The sequence below is a fragment of the Sturnira hondurensis genome, unplaced genomic scaffold, assembly GCF_014824575.4.
Source record: "Sturnira hondurensis isolate 20B ecotype Veracruz unplaced genomic scaffold, ASM1482457v3 Scaffold0016663, whole genome shotgun sequence".
Lineage (NCBI taxonomy): Eukaryota > Metazoa > Chordata > Mammalia > Chiroptera > Phyllostomidae > Sturnira > Sturnira hondurensis.
Genome location: NW_028089294.1, coordinates 4,482,775 through 4,505,295, shown reverse-complemented (window position 1 = coordinate 4,505,295; position 22,521 = coordinate 4,482,775). Strand labels below are relative to the sequence as shown.

The following is a 22,521-nucleotide window of genomic DNA, read 5'->3' as shown; positions in this document are numbered from 1 at the left end:
CTTTTCTATACAAGGGAGTACAGGGTGGGGCAAAAGTAGGTTTATAGTTCATATGGAAAATAATACAATAATTAATAATTACAAGAATAAACTGTTTCATGTACTCAGAACTGTAAACCCACTTTTGTCTTACTGTGTATAGTATCTTTTTTTAATACTCAATCACGTAATGTGTGCAAAGCAGCTTTCCTGCTTCCTGGATTATGGCAGTAATAAATAATATTAATTCTCTTTGCTCCTTAAAGGTAGGGATTATATTTTCTTCTTTATGCCACACAATTCATAATATGATGCTTAGCAGAAGGTATATGTTTGTCACATGAATAGGTAAGAGAAGACTGCCTCTTAATTACTCTGAAGCTTTGCAAGTGTACATCGTCACTAAGTGTAATCATTTAGGAATGGCTGTCTACTGATTATACAGTTTCCGTAGTGGATATGTATAAAATTGCTTGAAGGATAAAGAATGGCTGTATACGACCCTTGCAGTCCCCTGGAGCAGTTCAGCAAGGTGTGTAGCATGAGAATATACTGAGCACATTTCAGTGGCTTTTTTGATGGTTAGTTGGTGTTGAATTAAAGCTGGGAACTTGCTTTTTTTCACTATGGAAATTTAAGACCTGGAGCTTTTCTTGTAGTTTTCTAAGAATTATTGAAAATATAAAAAGTAATGAAAATTAATAAGCTGGGACTGTATCAGCATATTGAGGAATAATATAAAATACTGAGCAACATTTTTGTCATTCCCCAAAATGCAATAGAGTCTTATCAGTGAGTCAATTCGTTAGGGTTGAATTTTCAAAGCAAAATGTACAATGAAGCTTCTTGGCTTTGAATCACTGCGGGAAATAAACCAGTGATTAAAATGAACATAGTCCACACCTGGCTGGTGTGGCTGAGTGGATTGAGCACTGGCCTGCGAACCAGAGGGTTGCTGATTTCATTCCCAGTCAGGGCACTTGCCTGGGTTGCAGGCCAGGTCCCTAGTAGTAGGTACACGAGAGGCAACCACACATTAATGTCTCTCTTCCTCTGCTCTTCCTTTCCCCTCTAAAAATAAATAAATAAAATCTTTAAAAATTAAAAATGAAATAAAGTGAACCTAGTCTTATGTTTTATTTCTATACATGGATTATTGCAGGAGGGTGGAATTATAGCTGGTATATTTTCTGATTTTTCTGAGCACATGAGGTTTGTCCAAAAGGTATCCAGCCATATAATATGGAAAGCAAAGACATTTATTGAAGAACATACAAGATACAGGAAACATTCATAGGACAAGGACACCTCAGTCCCCTAGAAACTAGGTACCTTGGGACCTCACATAGTTCTCCCAATCTCCATCAGCTGCCCTCTCATATTTTCCTGAATCTCATCAACTGTCTGAGAATCATTTCCCTTTCAAAGGTGATTTTAATTTGGGGAAAAGCCAGAAGTCACAGGGAGCCAAATCTGGGATATAGGGGGCTGAGTTACCTGGGTGATTTAAGTTTCTCCAAAACAACTCTGCACAAGACATGATGCATGAGTGGGCACTTTGTAGTGATGAAGCTGCCAATCACCAGTTGCCCATAGTTATACCCTTCTGAGTCATCTGGATAGTTTCTGAGGAGGAGTGTTCAAGCTTCACACAAAATTCTAATGTAGATTCGTTGCTCTACTTGGTCATTTTGAATGTGATATCCACACAGTACACATGCTCATTCAGTGGTGTCTGCCACCCCACTGACTAGTACAGTGAAGTTGTCATTGTTCATACCTACATTCCGGTTCATTCTCCTTGGCTGCCAGGTTACATCGATCTCATGCAAACCCATTCTTGCTCTATTAACAATGGCTAGACTTTATCTGGACAGACCTTGTGTGTATATATATATTTTTAATATATAATCTTTATTGTATTTCCATTACCATTTAGCCCCTCTTCCCCCAGCAGTCACCACCCTGTTGTCCACGTGGACAAGTCTTTTTTCTGTTTTGTTCAATCCCTCCACCCCCTAATCTCCCCCAACACTAGCTGTCATGTTCTGTGCATCTATGAGTCTGTTTCTGTTTTGCTTGTTAGTTCAGTTTGTTCATTAGATTCCACATATGAGTGAAATAGTACAGTATTTGTCTTTCTCTGACTGGCTTATTTCACTTGGCATAATGTTCTCCAAGTCCATCCATGCTGTTGCAAAGGGTAACATTTTCTCCTTTTTTATGAATAGAGTTGCATTGTGTAAATGTCCTATAGTAGTTTTATCTACTCATCTATTGGACACTTGGGCTGCTTCCATATCTCGGCAGTTGTAAATAACGTTGCAATGAACATAGGAGTGCTTATGTTCTTTTAAATTAGTGCTTCAGGTTCCTTTGGATATATTCCCAGAAGTGAAATTGCTGGGTCAGAAGTCTCTCCATACTGCTTTCCACAGTGCCTGCACCATTCTGCATTCCCACCATCGGTGCAGAAGGGTGCCCCTCTTTCCACATCCTTGCCAGCACGTGGTTTTTGATCTATTGATAATAGTCATTCTGACAGGTATGAGGTGGTTTCTCATTGTGGTTTTAATTTGCATTTCTCTGATGATTAGTAACATTGAGTATCTTTTCATATGTCTATTGGCCACCTGTATGTCCTCTTTGGAGAAGTGTCTATGCAGGTCCTTTGCCCATTTTTTAATCGGGTGGGGTTTGTGTGTGTGTGTGTGTATTGAGTTTTGTAAATACTCTATAAATTTTGGATATTAACCCCTTATCAGATGTATCGGCAAATATGTTCTCCCATTTCACATATATTCTTATAGTCAGAAAAAGTGTTATTTCCTTCCAAAAAGAGTAAGAAAGAAAAGTAAATCAGACTAAGATCAACCCTCAGGGAGCTAATATAAAGCACTTTGAATGTGAAATTAAAAGGTGAAGAGAACTGCTATATAAGACTGAGAAGTGTTAACTGCTGTTAAGTGTAAATAGTCCTGCAAGTTTAAGAGTAGAACTTATTCCCAAATAGGAAATTAGGCAAGACTTTCTGGAGGAAGTAGGGTATGAGGAGGAGACTGATGGGTGTGGTAGTACTTAACATTGGGGAGTTTGAGGATTTGGAAAATGTATTTTTGAAGTATTAGAGCAAAGAAGTAAAAAGGGGAAATCACTAACTATCCCTCCCCCCAGCTGTGTTGAGATTTACAGATAATTGGCATGTAGTGTTGTGTGAGTTTAAGGTATACAGGGTGTTGGTTTGATGTATTTGTGTATTGCAGAATGATTACCATGACAGCATTAGTCCACACCTCTGTCACGTCACATAATTGCCATTCTTTTTTGTGATGAGAGCATTTAAGATCTCTCTTAGAAACTTTCAGGTAAATAATACAAGACTGTTAACTATAATCGCCATTCCATATATTAGATCCCTAGAATCTGTTCATCTTATAACTGGAAGTTTGTTCCCTAGACCAACATTTCCCTACCCCTGAGCCCCTGGCAACCAGCATTCTGCTTTCTGTTTGTAGGAGTTGTAAGTTTTAAGATTCCACATATAAGTGATATCATACGTCTGTCTTTCTCTTGTCTGACTTATTTCACTTAGCATAGTGTCCTGAGGGTATGTCTATGTTGTTGCAAGTAGCAGCATTTCTTTCTTTCTTGTGGCTGAATAATATTTTCTTGTATGTAATATGTTCCACATCTTCTTTATCCATAGACAGACACTTGGGTTGTTCCCATGTCTTGACGGTTGTGAATAATACTGCAGTGCATATGGAGTACAGATATCTCTTGGAGAGCCTGATTTCATTTCCTTAGGCTATATGTCCACAAATGGAATTGCTGGGTCATAGGGTAGCTCTATTTTTAATCTTTTGAGGAACCTCTGTACTGTTTTCTGTCATGGCTGAACCAGTTGACATTTGCACCAACAATGCACAAGGGTCCCCTTTTCTCTGCATCCTTGCCAACACTCATCTCCTGTCTTTTCGATGACAGCCAATCTAACAAATACAAGATGATAGCTCATTGCATTTTTGATTTGCGTTTCCCAGATGACTAGTGATGTTGATCATCTTTTCATGGACTTGGTCATTTGTATATTTTCTTTGGAAATACGTTTATTCAGCTCCTCTGTTCATTTTTTTTAACTGGATTGTTTGGGTTTTTGCTTTTGAGTTGTATGAATTCCTTAAAGAGTTTGGATTATTAACCCCTTATCAAATAGATGACTTGCAGATTTTTCTACCATTCTGTAGGCTGCCTTTTCATTTTGTTGATGGTTTCTTTCGCTGTGCAGAAGCATTTTAGTTTGATGTTGTTCCACTTGTTTATTTCTGTTTTTATTATTTGTGTTTTTAATGTCTTATCCAAAAACTCATTGCTAAGACCAATATCAAGAAGCTTTTCCTTATGTTTTCTTCTAGGAGTTTTATGGTTTCAGGTCTTACAGTGAAGTCTTAAATCCATTGTGAATTATTTTTTGTGATTGGAGTTAAGATAGTCCAATTTCATTCTTTAGCATTTGATTATCCAGTTTTTCCAATGCCATTTATTACAGAGACTGTCTTGGCTCTCTTGTCAAATATTCACTGGCCATATATGCAAGGACTTATTTCTGGCTTCTTGATTCTATTCTGTTGGTGTATGGGTCTTTTTTTATGCAGCACCACACTATTTTGATAACTGTAGTTCTGTACAATAATATAGTTTGAAATCAGGACATATGATACTTTCCACAGTGGCTGCACCATTCTGCATTCCCACCATCGGTGCAGAAGGGTTCCCCTCTTTCCACATCCTTGCCAGCACGTGGTTTTTGATCTATTGATAATAGTCATTCTGACAGGTATGAGGTGGTAATGAGCTGGCTTCCCCCCCCCCCCAAGACTGCTTTGTCTCTTCAGGATCTTTTGTGGTTTCATATGAATTTCAGTTTGTTTTTTTCTAGTTCTGAAAAATGCCATTTGGCGTTTTCCTAGGGATTACATTAAATCTATACATGCCTTTGTTTGGATAGTATGAACATTTTATTGTATCTTATTTTATTTAAATTTTATTTATTTATCTTTAGGAGGGAAGGGAAGGAGAGAGGGAGAGAAATATCAATGTATGGTTGCTTCTCTTGCCGTCCCCTGCTGGGAACTGGCCTGCAACCTAAGCATGTGCCCTGACTGGGAATCAAACCTCGATCCTTTGGTTCACAGGCCCGTGCTCAATCCACTGAGCTACACCAGCCAGAGCTAGACATTTTAATAATATTAATTTTTCTGATCCATGAAGGGGGGATATCTCCATTTTTTTTTGTCTTCAGTTTCTTTTATCATAAAAGTCTTACAATTTTCAGTGTACAGATCTTTCACATCCTTGGTTTAATTATTCCTAAGTATTTTATTGTTGTTGATACTGTTGTGAATGGTGTCATTTATTTCTTTTTCAATCTTTTGTTGTTTGTGTATAGAAGTGAAACTGATATTTTTGTGTATTGATTTTGTATCCTGCAACTTTACTGAATTCATTAATTAGTTCTATAGTTTTTTGGTGCAGTCATTAGGATTTTCTATGTATAAGATTGTATCTGCAGCCCCGACTGGTGTGGCTCAGTGGGTTGGGCGTTATCCCACAAAGCGAAAGGTCGCCAGTTTGATTCCCAGTCAGGACATGTGCTTGGGTTTGGTCCCTGGGTGGGGTGCGTACAAGAGGTAACTGATGGATGTTTCTCTCACGTCTCTTTTTCTCCTTCTCTTTTTCCCTCCCTCCCCCTTCTCTAAAAATAAATAAGTAAAATCCCTTAAAAAAAGAGTATATCTGCAAGCAAAGACAATTTTACTTCCTTTCTAATTTTTTAAGTAATTCTTTAATCCTGTGCCATAGGATTTGTGAGAAATATTTTGTAAGGGTAAAGTGTTCCCAGAGACCCTTAATTATCTGAATATGCAGATTGGAGTTCAGTCAGAAAACAGTGTTAAAAGAAAGCAGTGGGAGCAGTGTTGAAAAGAAATTTATATTAGCAGAAGGATGTGTGATAGATTAAAGGGGGGTTGAGACAGGCAGGGAGATGAATAGGATCGGAATTTAGGATAGTGGTTGTGGGAATTTTTAAAGCATTTTAGTCAGTTATTTCAAGTGATATTTATTAAATTGAAGGGTAGTGACCTTACCAGAAGATAGGGTGAATTAACAGAGGCATGAGATCACTTAAGCTCTGACTTGAGATAAACTAAGCTCTGGCTGAGATCTGATAAAGCGGTTGCCATCATAAACCCTTAAAGTCGGCATTGACATTCTTTTCTGAAACTTCCTGAATACAGTCCTTTAACAAAGGTGGCTGATAACATCTGTGTTCCCAATTTGACCAGTTTCCCCTCCCTCCCCCATCCTCCCTTTCTCTCTCCCCTTCTTTAACAAATCCTAATTGATGACATCTTACAGTCTAGTCCTAGAGATAGACGTTAGAAAGCTGAATCTATAAAATACAATAATTGCTGCAAGAAAAACTGCTGTTGGAAGCAACTATTTCAGACGAGAGTTTTCTGAGGAAGTGATGTTTGGAGTAAGAACTGAAGGATGAGTTGAAAACCAGCCGCATCAGGAGTGGAGGCAGAAGCATCTCAGGTGGCGGGAACTGCCTGTGCAGAGACCGGGAGGCGGGAAGCACTTCCATCCTTTATCTGCATTCTGTCTTTTAGGGCCCAGACATCTAGAATGCTTGGTACATCATCAAACACTTGATTGTCACTTTTATTCCACTCCTCCTACGTGCGTTCTTTCAAGCTGTGTTGAAGTCATTCGTTCGGTCCCTTCTGTGGTCACGTCCTCTGCAAGCCAACTGTCCCTAGTTCCTTCCTCTGTTCTTCTGGCTCGTTCCAGAATGAAATTTCCTTGTTCTGCCACGAGGAAATGTTCACACATTATTGTTACAAACTTACATAGTAACTTTAGGGTAAATGTATTTTGTGAACTGTATCTCCAGTGACGATGATCAGATTTCCCCCCTATGTATAGAGACTCAGGTAAAACTTACACGTGTTATTGTTCGAAATACACCAAGTATAACAACTGACTATTAATCCCATTATTCATCTAGTTATGTTTATGGGTTTTCTGTCCATTATTCAGTGCATATTTCTTTTACATATAATTGAAATAAATTGAATCATATAGCTTAATTTTTTCTTTACCCTACTTACTGTCTCTGTATTTCCCTGCTTATAATTAAGAAGTTTTCTAAACATTATTTTTAATGGCCACATCATTTCACTGTAAAAGTGAACTAAGGTTTATTTGACCATTTTTCCTTTGATAAAATTTTCACTGCTAGTAGTCATCTTAATTCAGGTCTACCTATAGGCATATTTGGTTTTCAGATATTTATTTAGGATCATTTCTTAGAAGTGGATGAAATGTCATTACCATTTTTGAGGCCTCTGATGCTGAAAGACAATTTTTTGTTGTGTCTTTGTAGGTGATAGCTCTTTTATTGTTCATAGTGACAGAGATTTGGACTAAAACGCAGGCTGTCAGCTCTAGTTCCACATTCCTTTTGCTAGAAATTATGATAAAACAGATGGACTTTTTTTGTTTTAAAAAAGCCTTCATTCTTTTAGTCAAGTATCTTTTTAGGTACTTCTGTCAACTCCCAGGAAGGAACTCTTACAGTCATTTAAATAAATTAGCAGTGTTAGATAATTCATTTTGTGTTTTAAGACTGGACATTAAGTCCAGAGAGAGATGATTCATACAAGTATAAAAAGCTAAATGATGGTATGAAATGTTGAATAATCATATTAGAAGTTTCTAGGAACTTCCAGCAAAGATGGAGGCATAGATAGACACACTGTGCCTCCTCACACAACCAAAATAAGGACAACAACAAATTTAAAAACAAAAAACAACCACAACTAACAGAAAGTCGAACTGTATGGACGTCTGACAACCAAGGAGTTAAAGAAGAAACACTCATCCAGACCTGTAGGAGGGATGGAGATGGGCAGCCTGGTAGGGAGGACTCACAGCAAGGTGGCAGCTGGAGGAGCAGGTGCTCCCACATTCATGTGAGACTAAACTGGGAGGAACAACTGGGGAGCGAAACAGACTGCACAACCCAGGGCTCCTGCATGGGGAAACGAAGCCTCAAACCTCTGACTGGAAACATCTGTGGGGGTTGAGGCAGCAGCAGGAGAAACTCCCAGCCTCACAGGAGAGTTCATTGGAGAGACCCACAGGGTCCTAGGACATACACAAGCCTACCCACCCACCTGGGAACCAGCACCAGAAGGGCCCGGTTTGCTTGTGGGTAGCGGGGGAAGTGACTGAAATGCAGCAGCGAGCGGAGCAAGCATCACTTGTTCCCTCTGACCCCACCCCCACACACAGCATCACAACCCAGCGACATGGGTTGCCCCACCCTGGTGAACTCCTAAGGTTCCACCCCTTACTATGTAACAGGAATGCCAGGACAAAAAAAGGCCCAAATGAACAGATCAAAGCTCCAGAAAAAATACAACTAAGTGACGAAGAGATAGCCAACCTATCAGATGCACAGTTCAAAGCACTGGTAATTAGGATGCTCACAGAAATGGTTGAATATAGTCACAAAATAGAGGAAAAAGTGAAGGCTACACTAAGTGAAATAAAGGAAAATATATAGGGAACCAACAGTGATGGGAAGACCAGGACTCAAATCAACAGCTTAGAGCAGAAGGAAGAAAGAAACATTCAACCAGAACAGAATGAAGAAACAAGAATTCAACAAAATGAGGAGAGGCTTAGGGACCTCTAGAACATCTTTAAACATTCCAACATCTGAATCACAGGGATGCCAGAAAAAGAGGAAGAGCAGACATTGAAATCTTGTTTGAGCAAATAATGAAGGAGAACTTCCCTAATCTGGCAACGGAAATAGACTTCCAGGAAGTCCAGTTGGCTCAGAGAGTCCCAAAGAAGTTGGACCGAAGGAGGAACACACCAAGGCACATCATGATTACATTAGCCAAGATTAAAGATAAGGAGAGAATCTTAAAAGCAGCAAGAGAAAAGGATGTAGTTAACTACAAAGGAGTTCCCATCAGACTGTCAGCTGATTTCTCAAAAGAGACCTTATAGGCAAGAAGGGGCTGGAAAGAAGTATTCCAAGTCATGAAAGGCAAGGACCTATATCCTAGATTGCTGTATCCAGCAAAGCTTTCATTTCGAGTGGAAGGGCAGAAAAAGTGCTTCACAGATAAGTTCTAAGTTAAAGGAGTTCATCATCACCCAGCCCTTATTATATGAAATGTTAAAGGGACTTATCTAAGAAAAAGAAGATAAAAAATATGAACAGTAAAATGACAGCAAACTTACAGTTATTAACCGTACCTAAAACAGAAACAAAAGCAAACTAAGGAAACAACTAGAGCAGGAACAGAACCACAGAAACGGAGATCACATGGAGGGTTAGCAACAGGGGAGTGGGAGGAGGAGAGCGGAGGGAAAAAGTTACAGAGAATAAGTAGCATAGATGGTAGGTACAAAATAGACGGGGAGGTTAAGAATAAATAGTATAGGAAAAGTGGAAGCCAAAGAATGATCCACACACATGAACTAAAGCGGGCAATTGGGGTGGGAGGAGTGTGCAAGGCAGAAGAGAGTAAAGGGGGCAAATGGGACAACTGTAATAGCATAATCAATAAAATATATTTTAAAAAGTTTCTATAAAGAAATATATTATTTAGTTTTATTCTTAGCCCTTTTAGCAGTTAAGTAACCACTTAGTGCCTGTCGTGTGCCAGGCACTGCTAACTTCCCAGAACATAAACACAAAAGTGAGTAAGAACCTGCTTTAACTTAACTAATTCTCACTTCTTCCCTTGAAATTCAAACAGTATTGCTAATAATCTTAGCAACACTTCTACACTTCTCAGATGATTTTCATGTCCATCTTCATATAAACCTCACAAAACAACTGAGAAGTTGCTAGGGCAAACAAACTTTAGCATGTGAATTAGAGCTTGTTTAGTTGGTAGTAGTCAGGGAATTTGAGATTGGGTCCTGATTTCATGTTTTCTCTTGGTTCCCTTAGACCATTTCTGCCTTCAAGATAAGACATGTTGTCTGAGTTTAAGGTGTACAGTGTGTAGATTTGATACATTTATATATTGCAATATGACTCCATTGTCGCTAGACCCTCAGTCTCCAAACCCCTAGAACAACTTACCTTTGTCCCCGCGGGCTCCTCCCTGGCTTTCTTCCTCTCCCCCTGGCTGCTGCTGTCCTTGCCTCCGTCACACTGCAGCGAGAGTACATTTGCTGTCTTCTCATGAGGCGAAACTTTCTTCTTACGGTTTTGTGTTTTGGATCAAAAGTTTGGATAATAACAATCTCCCAGTCTTTGTTACTCATGCTTTTTGTTCTTGACTAGATCATATTTGGGGTTTTACCTTAATTCGCCTTCCCTGATAAGTCAGGATGGATCTTACATTCGTAGAAGAGATTTTAGAGCTAGTTTTTTTCTTCCTGACCTCCCAAATTTTAAGATGTCAGTTCTCATGCCAGTTCCTGCGCCCCCTGCCATGAGTCTGTTTACTTGGCGTCTCCTTTAACTCCTGGTTAAGTGAGTCGTGGTTGGTTTATAGTAGTTGGACTGTTGGTTTGACTTGCTCAACACTGCATATTTCCTCCTCACCAGACATGGTCTGTAAGTTTATCTCTGAAGATTTTGGATAAAAGGGCAAACACGGAAAGGTTTAATAAGTTCCACGATACCCTTTTCCCTTCCTTGCTATCCTGGCTGTGGGGATAAATAGTTGGGTTCTTGTTTTTCTTTGTCTGGTCCCCCCCACACACTGGGCTTTCCTCCTTATACTGTGGCTCAGCAATGGGAGGTCAGGGGTAGATGTTCACTTTCCATTTCTAGCAGTAATGGCAAGAAGAATTAGGTAGAAAATTCTGTCTCAGTCAAATTCAAGATTGCTTTTCTTGAGATAGAGTTTGAAGTAAAAGAATGTTTTTACTTTTAAGATAATTTATCTGGTTTTGTTAGTATACATAAAAGCCTATTATAACAACCAATTTATATCAGTAACAAAATGAAATTAAAGTAATGAAATTATTTTTGATTTTGGATTGCTTTCTGATCTTATACAAGTGAACCTAGTACTAAATCAGAACTTCATAAAGTGTTTTGAAGCACAGTAACCCAGGTGGAAACAGCCACGCCATTTTTTATTATAATGATTATTTTATTCTCACTGTTCATTAAGTAGATTGTATACAGCAAAAACAAAAAACTAGAAGTGAGCCCATTGTTTCAATTAAGATTTAACTGGTTTTTGATAAGTTATAGTCAACATCCCAATTAGAATTCTGTTCTTTGTGTTTTTATTATTTTTTCTATTTCTGCTTTCAACTTGCAGTGTTTAAAATTCAATAAGACGTTAAGAGAAAAGCCAGCAATGTAGACCATGACAGAAGCCTAGGAGATTTAGTTAATCTGACCTAGATGTTCTTTTGATGATTGAGATTTATGCTAAAGCAGTTCTCAATTTCAAAATGAAACATAGGACTATCTGCCATATAAGTCAGCTGTCCTGCCAGGGGCAGAGGGATTAATCAGCCACAAAGAGGAAGAGTTTGACATAAAGTTGTGCCATTTAGATTGTTGGCATTTGGATCAGCAATAATATTGAAAGTTGTAAGTTAATGTAACCCTTGCATTATGCGGTGTTTGAAAGAGGATTATCTAGTATTTTTTCAAGGACTTTTTGTATGAAGTTAATGTTGGTGTCATTTTCAGTGTAGTGCATCTGAAACAAAACAGATAATGTGAGAAAATCCTTGCATGTAAAGGATTTGTAAAAATGTGAATATTAACGATAATTGAAAGTATATTTCAAAAATTAATTTATTCAACATTCATTTCTTGTATCCCAAAATGTGGATACTTGCACTGTTAGAATGAGCACATTTGTACAACACTGCTGTACCAATTTCTCTGTCATTCTGCCAAAGCTCCGAGATGCTAGCTTCTACTATGTTAATTTAACATTGTACAATATTATTCTAAGAAATAAAAAAAATGAGGACTTATCAGAAATCAGATTGGGGGGCACCCTTGGCTTAGGCAACAAAGCAGAACAGGGAAAGCAAGCAAAGGTACCTTCTCTAGACTAGAGCAGCCAGGGCCAATGAGTGTGTAGTTTTCTTACCATAATGCTGTGATTGGAATGTAGTGTTTAATGGTGAAGCCCTCTTACGGATGATGAAAATACTATAGTTGGAGTGGCAAATCCATGGAATTATATGTGAAATGCTTTGTCTTTTATCCCAGTATCCAAAATTGTAAAATAATTGCTTTGAAACCAGAGTTATGGACTAAACCTCAATAATTTCTGATTGAGGATATATGTTTCAGTTACTGAAAGAATCAAGGCTCTGAACTAATTTTAAGTACTTAGCTTGATTTAAGTACTGAGCTCTTTTTTAAAAGTGTATTTTATTGATTATGCTATTAACAGTTGTCTCATTTTTTTCCTTCCTTATATTCCCCTCACCCTGCACCCTGTCTCCATTCAGCACCCCCCCCCGCCTTTAGTTCGTGTCCATGGGTCATACATATAAGTTCTTTGGCTTCTCCATTTCCTGTACCGTTTTTAACCTCCCCCCGGTCTATTTTGATAATAAGCTTAACAATAACCCACAACCCTTGGACCAACTTCCCCTTGTCTATTTTGTACCTACCAATTATGCTTCTTATTCCCTCTACCTTTTCCCCCAATCGCCCTCCACCCTGCTCCTTCTCTGATCTTCCGATCTTCTCTGATAACCCTCCATCTGATCTCCATTCCTGTGATTCTGTTCCCATTCTAGTTGTTTGCTTAGTTTGTTTTTGTTTTTATGTTTTAGGTTCAGTTGTTGATAGTTGTGCGTTATCATTTTACTGTTCATTGTTTTGATCTAAGTATTTAACTCTTTAGACTTTTAGTTTAAGATACTAGGCAAGCATTTGCAGTAGTGAGAGGACTTATAACTAAAATTTTACAGAGCAGTTTTTAAAAGCCATTGGTTTATTGTTGTGACAATTGTTAATAAGTCTGTATAGCATTAACAATTTGTGTTTCCTGACTCTATTGGCATCTCTGAGGAGGGGAGGTAGGGCATGAGGCGGGATATGTTTAATTTGACATATTTGGAGTTTATTTAGTTCATTATTTCAAGGTTTCTATTTCAACTAAAGATTTACGGAATGAAAATTGATCTGCAAAGCAGCATTTGAAATCACCTGAATCTCTTAGACACCGGTTAACTGTAGGTCTTGGATTACGCTCTCTTCTGATCCTAAATGTCCTTGATAACTGTGGGTTCAGTTAGAGGTTTCTTTAATAATATATGTCCTAATAGGAGGCAGCAAATCTATTAAAGGAAAACTATTAGTCTTTGAGGGAAAATCAACATTTAACTAAAGCTTTACCTTGTGTGCTGTGCAATATTTTATTTTACAGACTCCAGGCATTAGAGCTCGGCCTACAAGGCTCCAGTGGTTTTGTGAAAGATGCATTTCAAGTAACCAGGTTTGTGTTTAACTTGTGGTCTGAAGCACCTAAAACCGTGAGTAGAAAGCAAGCGTCCTCCATGTCACATAAGCCTTTGGGGATTTGAGGAGATAGTGCGTTATTAATAGAAGTAGTGCTGTCTTAGCTGTTTTCCAAATAAGCTATAGCTTAATTCTTGTTCCTGTGGTGTAGTAGTTCTGAAAAGTTCTGAGATGGGCCCTGAAGATTTTAGCTCGCTTTCTCTGACTTGTTTTGAGCAGGCTAACCTTATTTTTCCTTGTCAGTTAAAGTCTGCTTCAGTCCTTAGTGACCAGAGGAGTCTCAGTGGAAATTCTCCTTTACCTCTTTCACCTCTCCTGCAGATCAGATACCTGTTTACATCCTGCCAAGTAAAGGCCACCGGGACAGTAGTGTAGCATTTGGGTGGAAGAGTATTCTTACGCATAAATAAGTACAGGTTATACTCACTGAGTCCTCCACCCCAACTATCTTTGAATTCTCCAGAATACACCTGGTGGAGGTTCTCTCAACTAGATGATTGGACATGTTGTGTTCTTGACCCAAAGGAGTCCTCGAATCCTTTATCTTAATTTTTTTTAAATTTTAAATAGTGATAAAATACATGTCATATAAAATTCTCATTTTAATCATTTTAAGGTGAACAGTTTAGTGGCATCAAATACATTCATATCATTTTACTCAGCCCTTTAACTTTTGAAGTAAAGTTAATTTTCCTTTTGGATAAAGCTGATTTCAAGGAATATTCAGCTGAAATTTGTCAACTGTAAAATGTATCTTTTGTACAGACTAGATCCATCTGTCATTCTTATTCTTAAGGTTGAAACTCTAGAAAAACTAGTGGAGCTGACACAGAAGCTGTTTGAATGTGACAGAGACCAGCTATACTACAATCTGCTGAAACTGTATAGTAAGTAATCTGACTCTTCCTCACGTTTCCATTCTGATACATTTCTATATCCCGTTCAAGGCAGTGGGCAGGAAGGGAACCTCAGGCTTTGTGGAAGCTCCAGGGATTGTCAAATGAGGAATATTCAGAACAGGATCAAGTAGGGGTCAGATTGAACTTTATCACAAAATGTTATATTGTATCGCTAGACCTTATAATTTCCAATATTCTTGCCACAGTAATGAGAAGATGAGAAAAATCTTTATCAGAATTGCATGATTTAATAGGACTTTTGAGGATAGATATCCTTTTTCTTCTTTATATGTAATCTCTAGGGTTGAAAATCAGCTATTTTCAACCCTTTCCATCTCGTGGCACACATACACTAATTACTAAAATTCTGCAGCACACCAAAAAATATATCTTTTTGCCAATCCAACAAAAACATTTGGTATAATTAATTGATTCATTCACACCATTTGGCTGTTGTTGTGTTGGCTGTTGTCATTGTTTTACTTGACAGTCTAAGGGAAAAGAGGTCATGGACCCCAACTAAATCAGTCAGGTGTTGAATGTTTTAAAAACTCTTGCGACACACCAGTCGAAAATTGTCTGTCTTGATGCATCACTCATTTCTGTACCTGGGTGACCATTGACAGTGTTTCTGAGTATGGATCTTTTTCCAGAAAAGTGCATGTTGGTATACAGACTCATTGCTTAGCAGCTTCTTTTTAAAACGTGATAGTATAGTACAGATTTTGACTCCATCTGTATTACAGACATTTTCCTACGTTTATTACCTATAAATGACTATATTGAACTAGAATGTAATCAATATCCTATGGCTAGACATGTGAATAGATTTCAACTTTTCATATTATAAATTAACATCGCATTAGTTATCTTTGTACCTTAATCTTTGTTAAAACTCTGAATTGTTTTGGGGGCTGCATTTGTATTTGTTAAAGGTTGAGGGTGATTGCCGTGTCTGGAACTTCGGTGTCTGTCACCCAGCAGTGCTCTGATGCTCCTCACGTCCGGGAACCCGGCAGTCTCTTTGGCGTGTTGGGTAGAGGGAACGACACTTGCATAGTCCACTGAGTTTTCTCTCTTTCCTTCCGAGACAGTTGGTCCAGACTTCCTGTTCTTTTTCTTTTTTTTTTAAAGATTTTATTTCTTCTTAGAGGGAAAGGGAAGGAGAGAAGGAGAGAAATAACAATCTATGGTTGCCTCTTGTGAGTCCCCTGCTGAGAACTGGCCTGCAACCCAGGCATGTGCCCTGACTAGGAATCGAACCGCGATTGTGTGGTTCGCAGGCCTGCGCTCAATCCACTGAGCTATCCCAGCCAGGGCTGTTCTCTTTTTCTAATGGGACACTTGCCTTCACCAAACGTAGACAGCATGAATAAGTCGGTTCATTTGTCTTTTTGAACTTGTATTTCTTGTCATCGGGAGCTTTTATCTTACGCCTTGATGGTATAAGTGAAAGAAGACTTGCTGTAAAATTTACATTTCAATGTTGGTTGCTTTGAGGTACCCACTTTATGGGCATTCTAACAGTTCTTACTTCACCTTGTATTGTCAGTCCTAACATTTTGGCTTGATGATCAAATCGTGGCTCACGATAGTGAGGTTGTTATTGAGTACATAGAATTTAAAAAGTTACATTTTAGTCATATAACCCTTAATTTGTATATTACAGCCTGTAATGAATACTAATTGTCCCTCTTTCCCCCACATTTTCTCCCTTTCGAAGAACTATTCCATGCTTAAATTCTAGTTTTATGCACACTTCAGAAAAATACTGAACCTATCCAGATGAGTCTCAGCAGTTACAGTATTCCCCGCAGAAAACTGTATAAACTTTCATTCAGAAGAACATTGTCTCCGAAGCTGTTACTGTGCTAGCCGATGAGGTGGGCACTGCAGACACAGGGCAGTGCGTCCTGCGGGAAGAGGTCGGCCTGTCCCCCAGACCAAGAGCATGGGAGGAAGCAGCAAGGGTGGGAATGTTGAAGGCGCAGTGCTGGCCCAGGGCCGGGGGAGAGGCAGAGGCGGCCCGCCTCACAAGATTCTTTTTCTTGTGCACATGGCCTTTTGCTGTTGATTCTTAGGAAGAAAACAAACAACTTTTAAAGTTGATCTTAGAATTTCTTTTAAAGATAAGCAGTCTCGGATGTTTGCTTCCATTTTCTCCGCCTTACTCCCCACTATCTGTTCTACTGGACGTCTTCCTGCAGCTTCTTACTCCGCATTCCAGCCAAGAGTCTGAGGAGCCCTGTGACCTCGCGTGGGGCCAGAGGCCAGGGAGCCTGTAGAGAAATGTGCCTTTTGGCTTGATTTGGGTACTTCCTGCCTTCGAAAGTGCTGTAAATAGATAATGGGGTGTGATAGCCCTAATTCTTCTCTCTCTGGAGGAAAAAGCAAGTTATCTCCTTCTGTGGCCGCTTCTCTCCATTTTGTCCTCAACCTGGACCACTAACTAGTTCAGTCTGTGAAATGATTTGTAAGGCACCGTGGACTCAGTGTATTTGAAAGGGACCATATGGTACGGAGTGGTGTATGAAGTGTAGTCCTGTTATACTTGAAAACTTGGTATTTTGGGCTCTACATTTTTGGGGGTGGGGTAATAATCAAGGAATATTTCATTTGTTTCACTAGGTGTTTGGGGTCTATTTGAGAAACAAATTGTTTTATGGAACATTTGTACCTTGAAACAAACCCCATTCCCTCAAGCTGACTATGCACAGTTGACATAGTCCATCTTCATATTTACAAATTAAAAAATCACATTTAAAACAGTATTTTTAAATTTTTTTCTTTCTGTTAATCCACAAGTATTGATTGAGCACCTGCTGTGCACATGGGTCACCTCAGCACAGGAGGGACCTCATGTAGCAGGTGACGTCCAGAGGGCCACGCAGAGGAGCCCTCATCCTGGCCACACGGCCTCCCCTTCCATGCTGGTGGGACCCCCAACTCCTCAAAGTTTTCCTAGGTCCTCCCCCAGCTCTGTTCCCATTGTCCCAGAGGGCGCACCTATCCTAGGCCACGGGACATCTTCTTGTGTTCAGGTCCAGGGAACAAGGGACACAGGGGTCCTGCTGAACCCTGGGAGCAGCAGTGTCCAGGTTTACAGATGAGGAAACAGGCTGGCGGCTGGACAGGATATAGATTTGAATGGGGACCCGAGGACTTTCTGCGAAACACCTGCCCTCAACTCCACGCCCTGCTCCAACCTGGCGGCTTGGTTTTACCTCCTCCCCTGGCCCTGTGGCTGCCATTCTACCCCATTGCCCCAAACCCTTGGCAGACCAGGCCTCCAGGTATATAGGGCATGGGGGGGACAACTCCCCGGTCCCGTGTTTCCCCCTGTCCCCAGACCCTGGTAGCCTCCCGGACACTGTCTGCCGTGAGGCCATCCTGTCCCTCTACCCCTTGTGGTTCCAGAGTGAGAGTCCAAAGCGGAATCTCTTTATGTTTAGTCGTCATGTAGAGCTTAGTGTGTCTCACGACGTTTTTCACATTCTGCTGTAGGTTTTCACAAGCAGAAGTTTGGTGAATGATTTGATCTATTCTCTCGAAAACCCATTAGATGTTTACAAGTAAAGTTCTTTTGGTTTTAGTAGATTTAACTGGATTTATTGGGGTGACATTGGTTAATAAAATTATATAGGTTAGAGTCTTTTTAAATTTGTGTTATTCGTGAAGACTAGCTTACCATGTAGAAGGAACTAGATGTCTTCACATGAAGGAATCTGCCTACTTCCTTCCAGTAAATTTCCTGTCCTTGTAATACTTCCTACTCAACTCTGAAAAAGCTTGTTGATGAGTCGCTTTTAAAGAAAACCACCCAGCCGCACACTTTCAAACCCTTAGACCATCAGCGTGTGCCGCACCTCACATGTGCAGCCATTATCTTCCCAGAGACGCCTGTCTCTGAGTGTGATTTCAGCAGCGCGCAGTTTCTCAGTTACTTTAAAAAGACAAACTTTTTATCAACGTGATTTCTAAGGCGCTTAACAGAGTGTGGGCGGGGAGGAGTTTGTTTTGTTTTTTAATAGGTAAGGGATTTCTGTGGCTTCAAATTCAAAAGGTGCCCTGGCTGGTGTGGCTCAGTGGATTGAGTGCGGGCTGTGAGCCAGAGGGTCGCCGGTTTGGTTCCTGGTCGGGGCGCGTGCCTGGGTTGCGGGCCAGGTCCCCAGTGGGGGCCACATGAGAGGCAACCACTCATTGATGTTTCTGTCTGTCTTTCTCCCTCCCTTCCCCTCTGTTTAAAAATAAAAATAAATAAAATCTTTTTTAAAAGGTAAATAAATAAAATAAAATTCAAAAGGTGTGCGGAGAAGAAGCCATGTTACCTGTGGTCCCCAATCACCCTGTTCCTTTGCCTGGAGGCAGTATGTGACATGATGCTTCCTTCCACACTGGAGAAGAAAAAGTCCCAAGTATTTTCATGACTTCTACTTAGCATGTTCATTAATTTCCTTTTCATCAAATTTTATAGAAACAAATGGTGACTGGCAAAGAGCTGATGCTGTTTGGAATAAAATGCAAGAAGAAAATATCATTCCTCGTGGGAAGACATTGAGGTTATTAGCAGAAATCCTTAGGAACAATAATCAGGAGGTTCCGTTCGACATACCCGAGGTAATTTGTGTGTAACTGTAAGCGGAAGAGAGTTCGTTGTCAGTGTGATTTTAGGTCGGGGATTAGCCCAGTTTGATACTGAGAAGATCATCGTATTTACCGCCTTTTTGTAACCGAATAATTTTGTTTTTAAGTTGTGGTATGAGGATGAAGAGCACTCCCTGAACTCCTCAGCACCCTCAGTTGGAGAAACTACTTTCCAGAAAGATCTGCTGAGTGCCTGCCAACAGAAGAGAAGCAAAGGTGAGCGCGCACACTGGGCTCTTGCTCCTAACGGCAGCGTGGCATCTCAGCCCAACAGATCAGCAGTGTTCTAACACAGGTGAAACTTAAATTGTGCAGATTCTATTTTATTTTTTAAAGTAACAAAGACATTTTAGGGATATTGGGAAAATTTAAATATTGATTGAATGGTAGGTAATATTAAGGAATTGCTCTTATTTTTTAAAAAAAGATTTATTTCTTGAGAGAGGGGAAAGGAGGGAGAAAGAGAGGGAGAGAAGAAACATCAGTGTGTGGTTGCCTCTCACGCCACCTGCCGGGGACCTGACCCGCAGCCCGGGCATGTGCCCTGACTGGGAATCAAACTGGTGACCCTTTGCTTCGCAGTCTGGCTCTCAATCCACTGAGCTATACCACCCAGGGCTGCTCTCGCTTTTATTAGATATTATAATGATAGTATGATTTATAGAAAAAAATGTCCTTCAGTTGGGGAATCTATCATGAAATACTGAGAGATAAATCTAGATTTCTAGAAATTATTTTAAAATATTCAAGCAATAAAGAACACAGATCAAGCAAATCTGGCAGAATGTTAATAATAGTAAAGATAACTGACAGGCGTATGGGGGATTCATTACACTACTCTGATTTTTCTGTACATTTGAACTTTTTCATAATGAAAACTAAAAGAGGTGTACACTTTTTTCAGAAATTACACTTTGAGCGCTGGCTGGTGTAGCTCGGTTGGTTAGAGTGTCACCCCGTAGGTCGCAGGTGTGATCCTTGGTCAGGGCCCATGCTTATGTTGTGGGTTTGGCCTCAGTTGGGACAAGAGGCCCCTGACCAGTGTTTCTTCCCGCCTCCGCCCTTCCCTCTCTCTAAAATCAATAACCATGTCCACGGGTGAGAATTTTAAAAAATTAAACTTTGAAAATAGCATTATCATGAACGTTTTTTGACAAATAAATGTATTATATATTTTGCTTTTATTTGAAAGAAGAAAATGACTAGGGCATTAAGCGCCCTGAGCACAATGTGTATTGAAGTAGTGAACCTGCAGAGTAATGAATGTTACAACACAGTAAAGTGACGAAACGACCTGACCCGTGGGGATGCCTTCTCAGACCTCCAGTGGTTGACTGAAACCGCAGTAGCACCTATTTGTGTTTCCTACGGACACATACCGATGATAACGTGTAATCTGTAAATTAGGCACAGTGAGAGATTAATAGCAATAACTAGTAATAAAATAGAACAATACACTGTAACAAAAGTTGTGTGAATGTGATATTATTAGTAAAATAAGGGGCACCTGAACATAAGCGTGGCAGAAACGAAAGAGCTGATCTGACGACTACACCAGGTGACTGAGGGGCCGGCTGCACAGGCAGCGTGGACGCGCTGGGCCAAGGGAGGAGTCTCGTCCTGAGCAGAATGGTGTGAGGTTTCGGCGTGCAACCCAGAACACTGTGCGATTTCTCACTTACAGATTGTCTTCATTTCTGGAATCTTCCATTTAATAGTTTTGGTTTGCAATGAACCAAGAAACCTTAGATAAAGGAGGGACTGCTGTATCTTAAGGTTGGAGGCAGACCATGAGCTTTTTTCTGGATTGTCTTCCTTTCTGTAGCAGAAAACATTCCCGAAGGCATGCCTACTTCTGGTATGAGAGCTTTAAAAGTACTCGTCTTGAACCCTCTGATGCCTAAGCTTGCTGATTGCATTCTAGCTATTTTCATTTGGACTTTGTCATACTCTCCCAAAATCAGATACCATTACTGTTTCCTATATTTTTGTTGATTTTTCTCCTGGCTGGAGAATGGAGAAAAGTTATTTTTTAATTTTTAATCTTTTTTTAGGCCCCTCAGTTTTTATGTGGATTTTCAAGTATGCTTTCCCATAGTTTAACTACTATGCCACATCTGTTGGGGTTTTTTTTCCCCCACTTTAGTATTGACAGTTTTGAGCTCTGGTCAGTGGAAAGAAATCAGTTTAGAAGATTATCAAACCTCTTAATTTCTTACCTAGAAGTTTTGTGACACCAACGGAAAACACATGAAATAAGAATCAGCTATAAGGCCCTGGCTGGTGTAACTCAGTGGATTGAGCGCAGGCCTGTAAAGCAAAGGATCGAGGTTGGATTCCCAGTCAGGGCACATGCCTGGGTTGCAGGCCAGTTCCCGGCAGGGGTTGCATGAGAAACAACCACACATTGATGTTTCTCTCCCTCTCTCCTTCCCTTCCCCTCTAAAGATAAATAAATAAAATTTAAAAAAGAAGAATCTATAGGCTCCTGTGTTTTGTCAGTCATACAGAGAAGCTTTATTCTTAATCAATTTTCATTGTTGCATATTCAACCCATACCTTCTCGAGTGACCATGCAATGGTTAACCCTAAATATAGAATTGATTGTCATTGTCAGTGCTTTTTAGATGTTCTAATGGTGTTTTGTTTTGACTGAGATGAGCATAGGTTAATGTGTAGTTTCTGGTCAAAGATTCCATAACTCCTTTTCCTGTATTGCCTTTTCTAAAAAAATTACTATTTTATTTAAGTAAAAAAATTCAACCAATTAACTAAGTAAATACAATGTGGTATTTATTATAAATGTAGAGCTACATTCCTATTCTAATTTTAATATACAGTTTACACTTACCTAATTAGTTTCATCCTGTTAATTTTTTCAGAGCTTTTAGTCCCTTTTGCATATATCTAGGATTTGAACGCTTAGGAAAATATGAATACCTTGAAAAGTGAGTGCTTGCGTTGAGTACTCTGAGAAGTGAATGCGTACATTAGCACTTGGTCAGTTTCTGATGGTTAAGTATACTTACAGGGACAGATGTGACTTTCCCACCAGAAATAAACCTGTGGTGCATGACTTTGATACATTACAATGATAGTGTTTTTTTTTAAAAAAACTGCTAGAAAATAACAAGCACAGCCAATTTGTATGAAGACAGTTTAGGAAACAACTAGTAAGATTTTAAAATTATTTTATTCATCTTAAACATTCAAATTGTACTTATTCAGCAAACTAGTGAACTGTTATATATGTTTATTGAGAAGTAGACAACAATTGTATTACATTTTAACTTCTTAGCTCCCTTAAAAGGAAAATATATGTGTTGTGTACTGAATGACCGATTCTATCTGTTCTCTTTAGTTAAGATACAAATATTCATGTCGTACCTTTTCTTGTTTTCTGTGAATGTACCTTGAAAGGATAATTTTTGATATGTCACT

General features: G+C 39.5%; 1 protein-coding gene across 2 annotated transcripts in view; it reads left to right on the top strand.

Moving 5' to 3' along the window:
* Positions 1-22,521, top strand: part of LRPPRC (leucine rich pentatricopeptide repeat containing) — a 105,876-nt gene that overhangs the window by 59,524 nt on the left and 23,831 nt on the right. For both annotated transcript variants that reach the window (XM_037066498.1, XM_037066499.1), the window contains 4 exons: positions 13,446-13,514; positions 14,334-14,424; positions 18,911-19,053; positions 19,188-19,296. In XM_037066498.1, the coding sequence (XP_036922393.1) occupies positions 13,446-13,514; positions 14,334-14,424; positions 18,911-19,053; positions 19,188-19,296 (412 nt within the window). The remainder of the gene's footprint in view (positions 1-13,445; positions 13,515-14,333; positions 14,425-18,910; positions 19,054-19,187; positions 19,297-22,521) is intronic.